This window comes from Phasianus colchicus, chromosome 6 (genome assembly GCF_987193195.1).
Source record: "Phasianus colchicus chromosome 6, bPhaCol1.hap1.1, whole genome shotgun sequence".
NCBI lineage: Eukaryota > Metazoa > Chordata > Aves > Galliformes > Phasianidae > Phasianus > Phasianus colchicus.
Window position 1 is genome coordinate 53,484,980 of NC_143441.1, and position 16,139 is coordinate 53,501,118.

Here is a 16,139-nt window from a genome sequence, read left to right on the forward strand (position 1 = left end):
TCAGCTGCACCATGACTGTTCCCAATGGAGATCAGAGGCATTGCTCAGGAAATATAGCTTCTGATACAGACAGAATGGGGAGAAGGGAGAGAGAAAGAAAGAACAAGGCAAGTGTGAGATCTTAAGGGAGAAACCATCTCCAAGTCACCACCTTCATAAGCAGAGAACTGCTCAAGGCAGAGTAGAGTTCTCAACAGGTGAGATAGGGTCCATTTTGTATGATGCTCTAGCTGGCATGCTGTTGGCCCCTGGCTGTAGGAGATTGAGCAGGGGAAAGAAGAGGTTGGAGGTTCTTGGAGGTTACCAAGGAGCCTTTGCAAAGGGCTCTCTCCATTCAGTCACAGCATCAGAGAGTAATAGAGTGCTTGGGGTTGGAATGAGCCTCTGGAGCCCATTTGGTCCAGCTCCCTCCCACATGGCCCAGGACCACATCCACATGGCTGCTGAATATCTCCAAGAAGGAGACTCCATAATATCAGGCAAGAAACCTGTGCCAATACTCAGTCATCTGCATGGTAAGAAAATGTTACCTGATGCTCAGAGTCCCCTGAATTCTGGCTGGTGCCCATTGTCTCTTCTCCTGGCCCTGTGAACATTGAGAGTTCCATCTCCTTGTACCCTCCCTTCAGGTGTTTGTGGACACTGATGAGATCCCCTGAGCCTCCTCTCCTCCAGACAGACTGATCCTTTCAGGCTTTCAGCCTCTGCCATGATCTCAGCATGCCCCATCTCTGGCAGGTTGGGCCTTATTATGGCCCCTGGAGCTGGGCTTTGCTGCCTTTAGGGGAGAACTTGGTATTTTTACTTACAGGTCTGCAGCCCCAGCAGGTGCAGCATCTTCTGCAGGTTAAATAAGCACAATGGCTGTTCCTTTGTGTGGGTTTTCAACACCTGTGAGCAGTGCAGGTGCAGGACAGCCCTCCAGGTAAGCCCCTGCTTAACACTGCATCTTCAGTACAGGTAACTGTCCCCAAATGGGGTTTTCTGACAAGTTACACACTCATCTAATAGTTCTTCACTCTATACTGCATTTTCTTAATTTCATTCTGAGATCTTCATGTGCTCTCTTTATGTGAGAGAGCATGTAATTTAGACATTTGCTCTTTCTGTCCCCTTCCCACTGGCCAGTTAGCCTGCTGAGGAAGCAGCCCTGGTCTGAGCAGCTGCATACTGGTGAGCTATGAGATACTTTTGGTACTACGGGAGCATCAGCATCTGAATGGGAGCAGAGGTGTGTGAGCACTTGTCTCCATGCTCCTGGTTGTGAGACACAAGAAGCACTGAGCACCAGCAGAGCTGTGGCAGGGCCAAAGCTGATACGGTAAGGTCAGCAGAGAGCTCTGCCTGTGGCTGCACTGCAGTGTGGGGCTGCAGCTCAGGGCAATGCTGAGGGTTCTGCTGCCATGGGGTAAAGGACCTTGGGATGTCTGAACATCATGGAGAACCTCCTCAGGTGAGTCCCCATAGAAACTTATGGCAGTAGCCTCATGTGTATCCCTCCTCATCCTGAGATCCTCTGGAGCTCCACAGACACTGTCCTGTCCCACAGGGTGACACATCCAGAGGGGCCAAAGTCTGTGAATGGAACTGAGCAAGAGAAAATATTGAACCAGGAGTATAAGCTACCGTCACCTTTTATTTCAGAATGTCTTTTTCCAAATCCAGAATGTGCAGCACATCCAGAGCAAGGAGTTCAACAGAGCCAGTGCCAGCCAGCATTCATACAGTGCAGGGAGCTAAGGGGAAGTCAGAGGCATCAAGAGAAGTATCCATGAGCAGAGCTGTTGGTGGAAATGTGGAGCTGTTTAATTACCCCAGGGTCAGATGCAGTCCCAGCTGCAGCGGAGGCCAGCAGCAGACCAGCGTGGGAGTGAAGAATCATGGATTACAGTGCTGTAATTAAGCACTCTGATCACCCTGGGACTTGGGCTGAGCACCGCACAGGATGAAGCGTGGCCTGGGCAAGGGCAGGCCTGGTGGTGGTTTTAAAGGTGACAGAGATGAGAAATCTACATTCAGCACGATAAGCTATTCTAAGAGGCAATTAGCTAGCAGATTAATTATCCTCACTATTAAAACCCGTCTCATTTCTAATCTGTTTTTGCCCAGCTTCCATTTCCAGCACCGGACCTCATCTTATCTCCGAGTGCCAGGTAGAAGGGCTGGCGATGCTGAAGAACCGCAGCTGCCCCACGCTTCCATGCCACCGGGAGGAGCGGGGCCGTCCTGGCGGAGCACCATCGCACCTCTGCCTGCAGTGCCCAGGGCTGCACACAGCACCCTGGGAATTGAGTGTGGTGTGCAACCACCGCCTCGCCCAGACGTGCACTGCTGTGCATCAGTGGCAATCCACAGCTCGCTCGTGGCTCTTGTCTGAATCCTCACCAATTCCTTTTCGCTTTGTTTTTTAAAACATGGACTCCAGAGTAACGGATGCCAAAGCTTGCGCTGTCTGGGCACCTTCCTCAGGCTGCCGTGTGTGGACAAAATAAGCTGGTACGTATTCCTGCTCTGCATTTAAGGTAATAGCAAGGGATGATATTCATATTTCACAGTGGTAGTGGTACACCGCCTATTCCATCAGTGATTAAGGAAGATGCTCAAAAGGAACTAATTAACAATCTTTGCAGTCTGTGGGAGGATAACTTGCATCCAAGAGTTTTTAGTTGGCTGATGAGTTCACTGGACCTTTTGTTTTTCTTCATGACAAATCATGGCACTCTGGGGAACTTAAGATAACTGAGGGAAGAAACCTGATGTCTGACTGGTATTTAATGTGCTCGCAGATATCCAAGAAAATAGAGAGCAGTTAGTTCAGCATAGACCCCAGCAGTCCCAGGTAAACAGCCAAGGGATGTTCAGGGTGAATCAGTGAAAGCCAGAGCCCCAAAGAACAGCATTCGTTCTTTCTAAGTGAAAGAGTTACTTATAAACATTTGGGGCTTTTGTTCATTTGTTGATTTTTTTTTTTTTCTTCTTTTTCTTTCTTTGTAAGCCTACAAGCACTCAATATAACTGACTACATACAGATGAAGTGTCTGGACTCCTGTAGGTCACTTGACTTGGTTGTACACCATGTTGTATGGGAAATATGAGCTGCCCGCTATAGGCGATGCGATCAGTATTAACTGAGTTGAGGAAGCTGGGTAACAGAACAGTTATTCCATGTAACTCTGACAGGAGTACTCCTAGCTGCATTCCATTCACATACCAGTGCTATGTGTTATTAGCAAGCAGGGAGAAGAGGAAAAGTAATTTTTGGTAGAATTGTTGAGGTGGTTAAAAATGAAATGTTGGGATGGTGAAGGTGTCAGATGGTGCTTGGCCAGAACAACAGGATCTGCAGGATGTCAGGTTCCTGAAAAACTGGCTTCAGTGTATCCAAGTGCCAGGCACAACACAGAAACACGAAGAATGTAGGCTTCATTTTAATACAGAGACCAGATTGTGGACAGCAATGAGAAATAGAAGAAATAGAAGGTGTGTTATGTGCCACCTGAACAGAGGAGATTCTGGACGGGAGAGCACCGCTGCCAAAGCAGCTCCTGGGCCTTGTGCACCTGGTGATGCCAAGCACAGCTATGTGCATCTCACAGCCACAGCGCTGAGAGTAACCGTACAAAACAATGCAGCCACGTTTCGGATGCTAGGCTCAGGGCCAATCCTCTCAGCTCAAATGGATGCACCAGGACCCGGGAAGGTCTGTGCTTGTGGTTAAGGGGTGGGTGACAGCTTTTACACAGGAGTGACACAGCCAGATGGAATTCCGACTGATTAAGGAGGGAAGAGGCAGTGATCTGTAAGATCTCGAGTAGTTGATGCAGAACAGTCCACAAATGCACAGATTTTTTGAAGGCAAGAGTTTAAAGGTATGCCATGAAACAAGGTGACAGCATGAGGACAAATGGAAGAGATGAGAGCACAGTGTGCAACTTAGTTAAGAGCTTCTTTCTAGAAGAGTATCATAATGCTCTTCTAGACCCACAATTATGTGGGTCCAAAAATTGACAGGTTAAATGCATGGTAGAAAAAGATCCACACAGAGCTGCTAAATATGATAATGTGGCACATAATGCTGCTTACTGAGGGACAGGACAGGTAAGAGTCAAGCAGATATCCGAGGCGGGGAAGCCCATAGGGAAAGGTCACAGAATCACCAAGGTTGGAAAAGACCTCCAAGATCATCCAGTCTAACCGTCCACCTACCACCATCATTTCCCCACTAAACCATATTCCTCTGTTCAGCATCCAAACGTTTCTTGAACAATAGAGCTGACTACATACAGATGACACGTCTGGACTCCTATAGGTCACTTGACTTGGTTCTACACCATGTTGTATGGGAAATATGAGCTGTCGGCTATAGACGATGTGATCAGTGTTAATTGAGTTGTTGAGGTGTGCCAGGGACAGCAACTCCACCACCTCCCTGGGCAGCCTGTTTCTGTGCCTGGCCTCCCTTCCAGAGAAGAACCTGCTCCTAACATCCAACCTGAGCCTCCCCTGGCACAACTTGAGGCTGTTCCCTCTCACCATACCGTTGTTACATGGGAGAAGAGGCCGACCCCCACCTCACCACCACCTCCTTTCAGGCAGTTGTAGAGAGCCATCAGGTCTCCCCAAGCCTCCTCCAGACTGAACAATCCCAGCTCCATCAGCTGCTCCACGTGAGATTTGTGCTCCTGACCTCACAGCTCCACTGCCTTCTCTGCACACACTGCAGAGCCTCCGTGTCTTCCTGGCTGTGAGGGGCCCGGAACCAGACAACACCTTACCTGAGTTACAGCATCACCAGAGCTGGTATCAGTGGAAACTGACCCTTCAGCTAGAGGAAGGGGACGCTGTGGAAGAAGGGATGGGCAATGTTTTTAGAGAAGGGCAGAGTGACACCCAGCAGCTGCGGTTGGGATGGAAACTTCTGCTTGGAAATGGGACAGCTTTGTTCCTGAGCACAGCCATGGGCTCACATTACTCTGCCAGTCACGAGGGTGCCTCCCTTTGCTCTGCCCCAAAGTACAGGCGATACCGAAGCTGAACAACTGCATGTGCCCAGGAGGCATTCCTGGCACCTGGCTGCAGCCGCAGTCAGCAGCTCCATGTGACAGTGAAAACAGATTCGAGCCAGTTTCAGTGCAGCTCCTGCATCACAACAGGTGCCCAAAGAGGACAGGCAGCTCCTGGAATTGGGCTGTCCACATGTGCAGGGGCACTGTGTGCTCCTCTGGTTGCAGAAACAGAGATATTCTGTAGGTTGACCTCTTTCAGACTGCACTGCCCTCAGCACTGAAATGCAGGGCAGATCCCAGTGCCAGAAGTGGTATGGGGCTGGGCCTGAAGTCTAACAGCTGTGAGAAATTGACAAAGTGGAACAATTAAATTCAGGCCTCCCCCGACCTCACAAAAATGATATTATCTTAGTAGCTCAGTACACATTACTGAACATACATTACTGCAGGACAGCACTGGAAAGTGTGGATGGTGATAGGACAAGGGGGAATGGTTTTAAACAGAGACAGGGGAGGTTTAGGTTGGATATTAGGAGGAAGTTTTTCACCCAGAGGGCGGCGAGGCACTGGAACAGGTTGCCCAAGGAGGCTGTGGATGCCCCATCCCTGCAGGCATTCAAGGCCAGGCTGGATGTGGCTCTGGGCAGCCTGGGCTGCTGGTTGGTGACCTGCACACAGCAGAGGGTTAGAACTGGATGAGCATTGTGGTGCTTTGCAACCCAGGCCACTGCATACAGTGATTCTATGATAAGATATTGTAGATCCTCCTCTCCTGAGGGACCACTCCACGTACTTTTCTGAGGCTTTCGTGAGCACAGCTTCACAGCTCAGCTTCCTACAGACTGGACTTGTAGCTCTATGCCTGTTTGTGCCCTGGTGCTCGTTTGAATCAGGTGAGGTCTGAATGAAGTCGGAACTGGATGAGCATTGTGGTCTTTTTCAACTCAGCCAAACCTAAAAAAAAAAAAAAAAAGAGGAGCCCACATGCACTGCTCTGTAGGCAGCCTCCATACCAAGGATGTCCAGCCAGCTTAAGGCAACCCAAATCCACACCATCACCATGAGACAGGCCCTCCTATTTTGTCCTTCCTCCAACCAGATATACATCATACCAAAAAGCAAACTATAAACCACTATAAAAAGTGGTTCAAATTGCAAGAATTAGGCTATGGGACTTGTTCCCATAAACAAATCACCCTGAGCAGTCATGTGAGCTTGGCCAGCAGGGAGGTGGTGACTTCACGCTGGGTTCCAGCTCTGGTTCAAGGCAGATGCACTCCTGAAGCATACTACAAGCAGGGACTGTTATCCCATGTATTCAAAAGCTCTCCCTTGCTCTCCTCCTGCTGTTTTGTAGGCAGATGTTGGAAATCACCTCCTCTCCCTGCCCACTGATGCCATAAAGCAAGCTCTCAATCCTTTTTGGGTTACATCATCTTTACGCTGTGACCATATTACCTGGGCATGCAGACTGCTGCAGCCAGCTTCCTGGCACACACTGTGAGCCTAAGAGCACACATCCATATTGTATCCCGTTAGCAACCTGCGTGATGCATCCCTGGTGCAAATACACAAGGAATAGCACACCACAACTCACCGTTGTGTCAAGCTCACTACTGCAGAGCAGCATGGACTGGCTGTGCAAGGCAGTGGCAATGGGGAGCAGAGCTATGCTCCAGGCAGAGGCAGAAGCCCTGGCTCTGTCCCACTGCTCAGCCTTCAGCTCTGCATGTCCCTGCGCCCTGGAGCCAGTCTGGATATTCAGAGGCTTCAGAAGATCATTGCACAAAGAGGAGCGATCACAGTGCTGTCCTAGCACATACTCTGCCAGACAGCAGCAGCCCAGGCAGTCCCTGAGGCAGTGACAGGATCGAATTAACTTCCAGCAAATAGCTGAGAGCTGCTTAGCCTTGACAGCACTGACTTAAAATCACAGCAGATGCTACCTCTACCTTTCTCACAGCGCAGCATGAGCTGTGCGTGGCCCTGCACTGAGCTGTCAGTGGCTGGGGGCACAGGACCAGGCTGCTCTGTGCCTAAGGCACGCTTCCTCCTCGGCCCACAGCCCTGGAGCTGGCACAAGCACTGCCGTAAGCTGCAAGGCCAGGCAAATCCAGACACTGCACCTGCATGGGAAGAGTGCATTCAGGAGGCCTCAGCTCCACGCCAAGCACCTTTCGTCCCTGGGTCCTCAGAGGAGCAGATGGACACACAGGTCTGAGTACACGAGCTGCTGTGCACATGAGCTGGGACATGCAGTCTGCAAGCCAGGGCAGAAGTTGTAGGCTGGCATTTATTAGTGAGTATTCCAAAAAGCCTTGTGTACAGACTGTAAACATGACAAATATAAGATCCAACAGATGTCCGTGACAGCAGAGCAGCCTGGGTCTGGTTAGAATTTGTAGGTTTGGGATAGGAAGGTGGATGGTCTACAACAAAGCTGAGATCAGTCCAGCACGTTTCCCCGATCCACAGAATGCCCTGATCCTCATCTCTTGCTTTTCTTGGTGAGTCTGGAGCTCGTCCTGGTTAGTGTGGGTGCATGGAGCGCTCCGTAGGAACGGGAGGCAGCACACAGGGATGGCAGGGACAGCACAGCAGAGGCACTGGCATAGTGCAGCAAGAGGGAAGGGATCAGCAGGAAGGATGTAAAGTGCACAGAAAGACAGTGGGATGTAGGGCCACGCACTCAGTAGAGAATGTCCTCGAAGCTGAGCAGCAGGAAGCGGTGCAGGGCGCTGGGCAGGTGCAGCTGGGAGAGCACCGGGAGCAGCCGGCCCTCCAGGAAGGCCCTGAGCGCACAGCGGGCCAGGTGCTGCAGGGAGCGGGGCCTCTGCTGCAGGGAGAACAGCGACTGGTAGAAACGGGGATACTTCTGTGGGGAGAGAACAGAGGTCAGAGACACACAGAATGGACGATCCCACTCTGCCCCGGCGCCTGGGTGCAGCTCTCCCCCCTGCCGCCCTGCAGGGCCCCCCAGCCCCGTTCCCAGACCTGCCATCCCTCACCTGCACAACTTCTGCTGGCACCGCTGACACCCACTCCTCAGACACACGCACGTGGTCGTAGCAGTTCATCAGGGCCTCGATGGCACGCGGGCAGGCATTGCAGTACCGCAGCACCTGTGCGTGGGAGGCAGCCCATGGATGGACCCGCGGTCCTGTGGGTCACACCCTCACCTCTCAGAAAAAAACAGCCTCGGCATTCCACCCCTGTGCTGTGCGCCTGGCTGCTTTCCTCACACGTCTGGTCAGAGCAGGAGCATGGGGCAGGGACTGACGCCATCCTGTGTGCAGCAGGACCGAAGCGCAGCCCTTCTGATGGGAGCTCCGAGGGGCTCTCGGGGCTGCACTGTGCTGGGCAAGGCTGCAGACATCCTCTGCCTGCGCTGTGTGTAATTGGAGCCCCAGCACCACGCCCCTGTGAGCCCCAGAAAGGGATCGTACACATTTGGTGCGACACAAATCTCTGCTGTGCACCGTGCCCGTGTTTTCACAGCACCCAGAAGTGCAAGAGACACACTTGTGACGGTTTCTCTTACACCAGCACGGTCTTGGGAACACACAGCACCCACACGTGGCTGTACCCAGCACAGCCCCACAGCTCCGGGTTCCCACTCCCTATGGCCCAGGCCAGCAGCCACTGTCAGAGTCTATTCCGGCTGTAAGAGTGATCCTCATTATCTGGCGTTAATAGGAGATTAATTAGTGTTAATTGTTGATTTTCCTGTATTTTCCCAAAGGGGAGAGCAATCTGCTGATCTCCGGGCTGGGTAATTATTGCACTGCTCAGGAATTAAGACAGGAACTTAACTCTTCATTTGCTGGTGTCTTGCAGGGGAAGCATGAGCTGGAGGATGCACCCCAGGGAGGAGAACCAGCACCTGAGAAGAAGGAAGGCAGCGCTTCCTGAGGCAAGCAGCTATGGAAACTTGGCAGGGATTCTCCATACGGCTGAGCAGATGGGTGCTGTAGAACTCCACTGGAGAATATGTCCCAGGGAGAAAGCTTCAGGAAATCCCTTAGCAATAGCAGCTTTTCCTTCTCCCCCAGGCACTGGGAGGAAGCAGCCAGGCCAGCAAGCCCAGAGCACAACCTGCTGTGTCAGGATCACCCTCACTCCCACTGCAGTCCCGATGCCGCTGTCTGCCCTCCCCGCTGCACTGCCAGCCCCACGCACCTTGAGGAGGGAGCCAGGCCAGATGCGGATGGCCCCGTAGTTGAGCAGGGTCCGCACCACGAGCTCGGGATGGTGCTCCAGCTTGTAGGCAGCTGTCTGCAGGATGTTGTGCAGGGCTGTGTTGCCGCTGTAGTTCATGATGTTGACGTTTGCACCCCGGGCCAGCAGTAGCTCTGCTATCTGAGCGCTGGCGTTCTTGCAGGCCAAGTGCAGTGGGTGCTGATGGTCCCTGTCAGCAGCGTTGACGCTGGCACCGCTCTCCACCAGCAGCTGGCAAACCTTGTAGTAGCGCTCCGTGTCCTGGGGCGAGTGGGGCTGCGCGCAGGCGGCATTCAGCGGCGTCTGCCCCTCCTCGTTCCTCGCCTCCAGCTCCGCTCCGTGTTGCAGCAGCAGCTGGACGTGATCGGCGAGGCCGTGCCGTGCTGCCACGTGCAGCGCTGTGTCCTCCTCCTCCTCTGTCCGGCTGTTTACATGGGCACCGTGCTTCAGCAGCTGCTGAACGCACCTGTGAGGGCCAAGAAGACTCAGTGACAGCCCCTCCCCTACCACTCCTATCCTACCTGCAACCCCCACATCTTCTTGTCTGCACCACCCCATGGCTTTCACAACTCCCAAGAATCCCCAAATCCCAGCTCCTCATGCCTGGAACAGTGGGTTTAAGCCAGGACAGCTGGGCAGCAGAGATTCTATTTCCCATAACCCAGCCTCCTTTCTTTCCACAGGTGGCTGATAAGTGTCAGTACACCCGGGGTCTGCATCCACATCCATCGGCACACGCATGCCTCGAGTTCCACAGCATCACCCATCAGCTCTGTGCTGCCAGCGGGCAGCAAGGCAGCAGTACCACATTCAGCTGCATCAGCTCTGAGATCTGGAGCCTGCAGTCATCTGGCAGGCATCTGAGATGGCCCTGGCCCAGGAATATGCAGCCAAGCCGCCCTATGCATCAGCCAACTGGCCGCATCCACCAGCCCACCTGCAGGTGTGTGGAAGGATCCCTTCCGCACAAGGTGAGGCTCAAGCAGGGGAGATCCCCCTATTCCCCTTGGGCAGAACTCACTTGATGGAGTCTGGACTCTTGCAGAGATGCAGAGGCTTGTAGCCATCCTCAGAGACAGCCTCAGGGTCAGCACCAAAGCTGAGCAGCAGACGCACGCAGTCAGCGCTGGCTGCCACACAAGCCTCGTGCAGGGCAGTCTTACCCCCCGGTGCAAAGTTGACGGCAGCACCCCTGAGCAGCAGGAGCTGCAGGCAGTCTGTGTAGCCCCGGCTGGCTGTGATGTGTAGTGGTGTGGTGAGCTCTTGCTCATAGCTCAGAGACCACAGTCCTGCAGAGAAAGGGGAGTCAGGGAGCCACATCCAGCCCTGGGTCCAGAGCTGCCCTGTTCTAAGGGTACATAATATACCTCCTGAGACTGGGGCTTTCCCTCAAGGAGCTCTCTTCCTGCCAGTTACCAAAGTCTCTGCCTTGGGCCTGGCCTGCTGAGGGCACAGGACAGCCAGGATTTGGCTGAGGCTGCATGCTGTGCCTGCCCAAGGGAGCAGAAGAAGCCCCAGGGCCAAGGCCTTTCCCAGGGTTTGGCTTCTCATCAGCAGCTCACCTGAGCAGCACAAGACTTCTGCTGGCAGGAGCACAGTGGGTGAGGAGACTGGGCAAAGGCAGGGCTGAGAGCAACACGGTGGCTGGGGAGAACAGCATGCGTGAGGCACCACCAAAGAAGGACCAAGCAGCAAAACAAATGGTTGCTGGAGCAGGCTGTCACAAAGAAAAGCCCTGAGTGTGGCACAGACAAGCAAGTCTCAGCAGAGATGGTCATCCAGGGCCTGTGCCAGAGGAGCAGCTGAAAGCTGCCAGTTCCTAAAGATGCTGACCCAGCTGGAACCACTGCTGAGCTGGTACAGTCTACAGGCACACAGCCTGTAGCTGTTAAGAAAGAGCCCTCCTTCAATCATGCTTCCTGCTGCCTCTTTGGACTGAGCTGCAGGGCTGTGTCCCATCCCAGGCCACACGATCGCTCAGGACCGCTTCCCTCTTACCTCTTCTCAGCATGCACTCAGCTGTTTTTATGGGACTGGGTTCAAACAGAACCTTCCCAAGGACCCGGCACAGAGCTGAGGCAACTCCTCATCCACAACAGCTTGCAGAGAGCACCAGCAGCCCTGCAGCCAGCTCAGCTGCACAGAAAGCACAGAGACATGGAAGCAGGCTATGGGAGCACAACCTGGAACCTGAATTCCTGTTTAGAGGGGAAACCCAGAAGCTTTCCCACACAGCCCATACAAGGGCTGGGTACCCAGAGCACACCTCACACTCCCAACCACACACAGGGGCACCCCGCCACATCCAGTACTCACTCTCATCCCCACCTCTCCACAGCCAAAGCAGCACCCGTAGCACACAGTTCTACGCCCTGCAGCAGAAGCAAAGCTCTGAGCGCACGCCCAGCAGCCCCATGCAGCAGCCCTCGTACTCAGCCCACGGAAATTGAAGCGGTAGTTCCTCCACTCCTCCAGGTCACTGGTGTCAAACACCACGCTGGGACTGAGCTGGTGCTGAGGGTGGCTGAGGAGATCGGCCACAACCCCCTGCTCCCCTGCCAGTAGTGCCTGCCAGAAAGCCTGGGCTGGGCCCTCCGCCTTCCGTGTGCAGATGGGCTCCCGCTGCTCATCCCCTCTGCCCATGGGACTGCCCATGATGCAGAACCCAGCCTGCAGACGGAGCCACGGCCGGACCCGCTGCCTCCACAGCCTGTGGCACAGCCCCACCAGCGCCGTGCCCTGCACTGCCTGTCTGGGAACAGGGACATGTCACAGCCCTGCTTGGCTCGGGCTGGGAACGACTCAGATCTCTCTACTATTTTGGGAACCCTCGTGACCCTGCAATAGTGCCAGGGGCAGGGAAGAATCTCCCACCAGGCAGCAGCGCTTCTGCATCGCTGCCGTACAGGGAACCCCTGCAGCACCACACCACAGCATGTGGGGCAGAGGAGGAGGGTAAAGGCAGGACATCACTGACAGGACAAGAGGGAGCAGCGTCTGCTGTCACCCCACTGCTGCCTGTGCCACTGCAGCATCGTGTAGCTGACTGTGCACTCACAGCACGTAGCTGCCTTGCTGCTGGCTCCATCCAGTGCTGCATTCACCCCTCTTTGCTGGTTCCAGCCAAGTCAGTGGCACCAGGCAGGTTTTTAAACAAGCAACAGGAAAGTTATTTCTTATCAAAGCTCGAAGTCAAAGTAGCATTAGAAGTAGATCAAGGATGGGGAATGATGCATTACAAGCCAAGTGAAAACATAGAATGTGATTATCCTTTAGATCTCTTCCTACATTTCCTTGAAATTCAGCCTTGCTGAGAGCTCCTACAGTTTAAGTTCTGCTTTTTCCCATCCTCTGACAGTCCCATCACTGGGCATTTCTCACTGCTGTCCTTTCACTCTAAGATGTCATTTTTCCTTCCCCACTTGCTGCACAAACACATCCTCCCCCTGCACTGGTTTCAGAAGAGCACTTTGCTCACACTTCTTGTTACCATGATTTGTTCAGAGCACGTTCTAACAAACACTCCGAACTTCTTGAAAGGTTTCATTTTGTGTCATGCCATTCAGATCATGCAGCCAAAGCAAACTAACTGACAGCAACCACGACGACACAGGAGACCAGAGTAGAGTATAAAATGGGAAACCTTATTTTCCTAATAATGGAAATAAATGACTGCACTCTATCCTGATATCCTAAAGCATCTTTTGCCTGTGCAGACTTCACCACCAGCAGCCCAGACACAACACAGTGCATGAAAGAGTAACAGGAGGGAAGCCCTCGGCGCACTGCCTCACCTCAATTTCCCCAAAGACGTAAACAAGTACCCAATAAGAGCCCGAGTTCCCCAATTCTTAAAGAACTGGGAGACAAAAGGTGGTGTGAGTTGGTGTCAGTAACACCGCGCATGGACACCTCCTGGGGGCTGCTCAAATACCAGCAGGGAGGAACCTCAGTAATGCCAGGTCACGGGGCTCTAATTTTAGGTCATCGCTTGGCACGTTTCAGCACCCATTTGTGCAGTTCAGGGACACACAGCCAAAGACTCAGGTGTGTCTGAAGCGTTCTGCATTTCATCTTTGGTCCGGGCTTGATGCACAGACCTGTTTGGTTGGGTTTTTCACATTTTGAATCTTTGGTGATAACATTCACTTCGGGGTGACATTGTTTTACAGAAGCTACTCTGTTTTCTCTGGGACACAGATTTTATAAGCGAGCTGCTGAAGTGCCAGCCAGCCCAGCACAGGGCAGGAATTAAAGCATGCAATTAACAGCTTTCTAATAAGTGGTCTCAGTTATGCAAAGGGAAATAACATTTGTATTTTTCTTCCTAAGTAGACTGTAGCAATATAGAACATGGTTATAAAAATCCTGGATCTCAGTAACCTTCACCATCCAAAAAGTGTCAGCACCTGCATCTGAAAGCTCACCCCTCCTGTTGCCTCTTGCTAGCATGGATCCCCACAAAGCTCAACTCAGTCAATACGGTCTGCAGCCTTGTGCCAGGGTGCTTGAGGAGAGCCCACGCCTCTGCACAGCAGCCTTCATCCTCAGCCTCTCCTCCCTGGCACAGGCCGTCACCAACAGCCTCCTCTCCGCGTTCCCACTCTGCACACCCACCAAATTTCTTGCTGGTCCAGCGCAGCTCCTCACTCCTGGTCTCAATGATGAGGTTGATGGCTGTGCTCCGGGTGAAGAACTTCTGAACCATCTCCAGGTCCCCGGTGAAGAGCGCGTTCTGCACCAGCACATCCTGGCACTGCAGGGGCTCCATGCGGCCGACCCGGGACTGCTGGGCAGCCACACTGCGCTCGGTGTGGTGGGACTGGGGCCGAGAGCACCTCTGCTGATCCAGCTGCTCCTTGTCCCGCTGCAGCGAGCGCTGCGTGGCAGAGCTGAAGGGAAAGGAGCAGTCCATGATGGGCAGCACAGAGGACAACTCCAAACCTTGCAAACCTGCTGCAGCCAAGAGTTTATTGTCTCAGGCTGCCTCCTGTGCAGACTGCTCCCAGTTTGCAGCTTCCCAGCTCTGGGCTGGGTTTGGGCACAGGCTTAACTCACCCCCATATAAATAGTCCTGCTTGGCAGCTCCCCTGCGACCTCCCACCTTCCAGGAGTTTATTTTCAGCTGCTGGATGCAGTCACCAGCATAGACTGAGCTGCGCACAGGACAGAGGCGGCCTCAGACTTTGCTCCTTGCTTTCTGGTTCACTCTACAGAATCCCTGCCCTGCACTGTGCCCCCACCTTGGAAACAAGGGAGCAGAGACAAGGGTGGTGGTGGGGAGGGTGTTGTCAGTAATCATATGAGACAGAGTACTGAGGTATTCCCTTCAGGTCAATCCATAAGGACTAAAAAAGCCCTCCCAAAGCCCATGTGCTGCTCTGGGAACGGCAATGAACACAAGGGCAGTGAGGAAGCCTGTACCCTGATGAGCACAGGCTAAACCCTGGGAGGGTCAGCTTCATCTCCTGGCACTGCAGCAGACAGTTCCTATGGGAACCTTGGGATGTTGGTAATGCCTTTAGGTCTCTTGGTAGGTTGTGTCCAGCTGTGCAATGCACCATCCAGAAGCCACATTTTGGATGCCCAAATGCAGCCATTGAGGCTTGTGGTGAGATAGAAAGCAGATCTTGTTAGCCATGATGTTGCGGTGGCTTGACATAGGTTCAGGACCTGTGAAATGTTTTCAGTCTCAGACTACTTCCCTATAACTAAGCTGTTAATTGCTGTGCCCTGTCAACATAACCTTCCAGCTGGACAGGCTGTGAATGTCAGCAGCAGTCACCCTTCAGCTGCTGCAGGAACATCAGCCATCCCCTGCAGGGTGCTCTGTGCTCAGCCCAGTCCTATAACTGAGCAGAGCCCGGGGTGCTGGGCAGCACTGTGAGATGCCACTGGAGGCTCTGCACCCAGAGCACCTTCCAGCTGGGAGTGCTGCACAGACTCACTGACCTCCTGGACCACACTGTCCCCCTGCAGAGGGAGGTTCTGTTAAAACCACCACACTGGCGCAGCAGACGTCTCTCCTGGACTTTACCATCTATCCCACAAAACAAGCAAATTGTGTCACAGGAACTGCCAGATCAGCTCAGCCACTAAGAATGCCAGCAGACACTGCTGCTGTAAGGATTTCCCTGTAAACTCTGGCTTACATCCCTCAAACTCACATCCAGAACCCTCCAGCTTCACCCAATTTCTCTGTGCTCATCACATCACAGAACCTTCATGTCTGTGTGCAGATCTGTACACAAGTGCACAGTACTCTCATTTTCTTTCAGTGCAGACACCCATTCCCCAAACCCTCTCCCCTCTCTGCAGACAGATGATGACTAGAATTGACCAGCAGAGGTCCTGTACCAGGGCAATAGGTGCAGACCCAATCACAACTATTTATTCTATTTTTCTTGTCCTTCCCCTATGTCCCCTTCACTTCTGCTGTCTCTGGCACTACTAGCAGACACCTTCTACCCAGCACTATCTTTATTTACGAGTCCCTAGCTCTTTTCCAGCCTGTCCCTCCAACTCCTGCTGCTGCAGCAACTGGAAGCAATGGGGTCATGCTTCCCCCAGCTGTGGGCTTAGACACAGCATCCAGACATAGACTTCCACCCTCAGAGCTATTCACACAGCCAGCAGCCATCCAGGAAATGGGTCCAGAAGGACAATCTGGCTGCTGGGCAGAGCTGAGGGCTCCAGACATCACATCCACATTCAGGAAGTTTCACAGACCTTGAGCTGAGATTGTGCACGTTTCTTTGCACACTTTATAACAGCTGCTGCTATGGAGTAGTAGCAGTACTATGGAATCTTCTTACCTCCATCACTACAAAAACAAATAAAAGCACAAAATACAATCAGACTCTTCCCCTCCCTTCCAAAAAACTCACTAACTTCCCCCCCATCAGAATGTTTCCT

General features: G+C 53.0%; 1 protein-coding gene across 2 annotated transcripts; it reads right to left on the reverse strand.

Annotated features, from left to right (window-relative positions):
• Window positions 1-4,075: 4,075 nt before the first annotated feature.
• Window positions 4,076-14,271, reverse strand: ASB10 (ankyrin repeat and SOCS box containing 10). Of its 2 annotated transcripts, none has more exons than XM_090143347.1 (5): window positions 11,657-12,427; window positions 10,246-10,513; window positions 9,186-9,690; window positions 8,015-8,128; window positions 4,076-7,881 (listed from the first exon to the last, which is right to left on the reverse strand). In XM_090143347.1, the coding sequence occupies exons 1-5, from the start codon at window positions 11,877-11,879 to the stop codon at window positions 7,696-7,698; spliced, it is 1,296 nt and encodes a 431-aa protein (XP_089999473.1). In that variant the 5' UTR covers window positions 11,880-12,427; the 3' UTR covers window positions 4,076-7,695. The 2 variants fall into 2 exon arrangements, with proteins under 2 accessions (XP_089999473.1, XP_031469668.1); XM_031613808.2 differs by lacking the exon at window positions 11,657-12,427 and adding an exon at window positions 13,842-14,271 and having other exon boundaries at window positions 4,077-7,881.
• Window positions 14,272-16,139: the final 1,868 nt, after the last annotated feature.

Excerpts from the sequence above, each read along its gene's own strand:
- ASB10 (XM_031613808.2), bottom strand. The coding sequence starts at position 14,139 with ATGGACTGCTCCTTTCCCTTCAGCTCTGCCACGCAGCGCTCGCTGCAG. Across the intron at positions 10,514-13,841 it reads CTGGACCAGCAAGAAATTTG|GACTGTGGTCTCTGAGCTAT; the intron begins GTGGGTGTGCAG and ends CTTTCTCTGCAG. Across the intron at positions 7,882-8,014 it reads TGCCAGCAGAAGTTGTGCAG|AAGTATCCCCGTTTCTACCA; the intron begins GTGAGGGATGGC and ends CTCTCCCCACAG.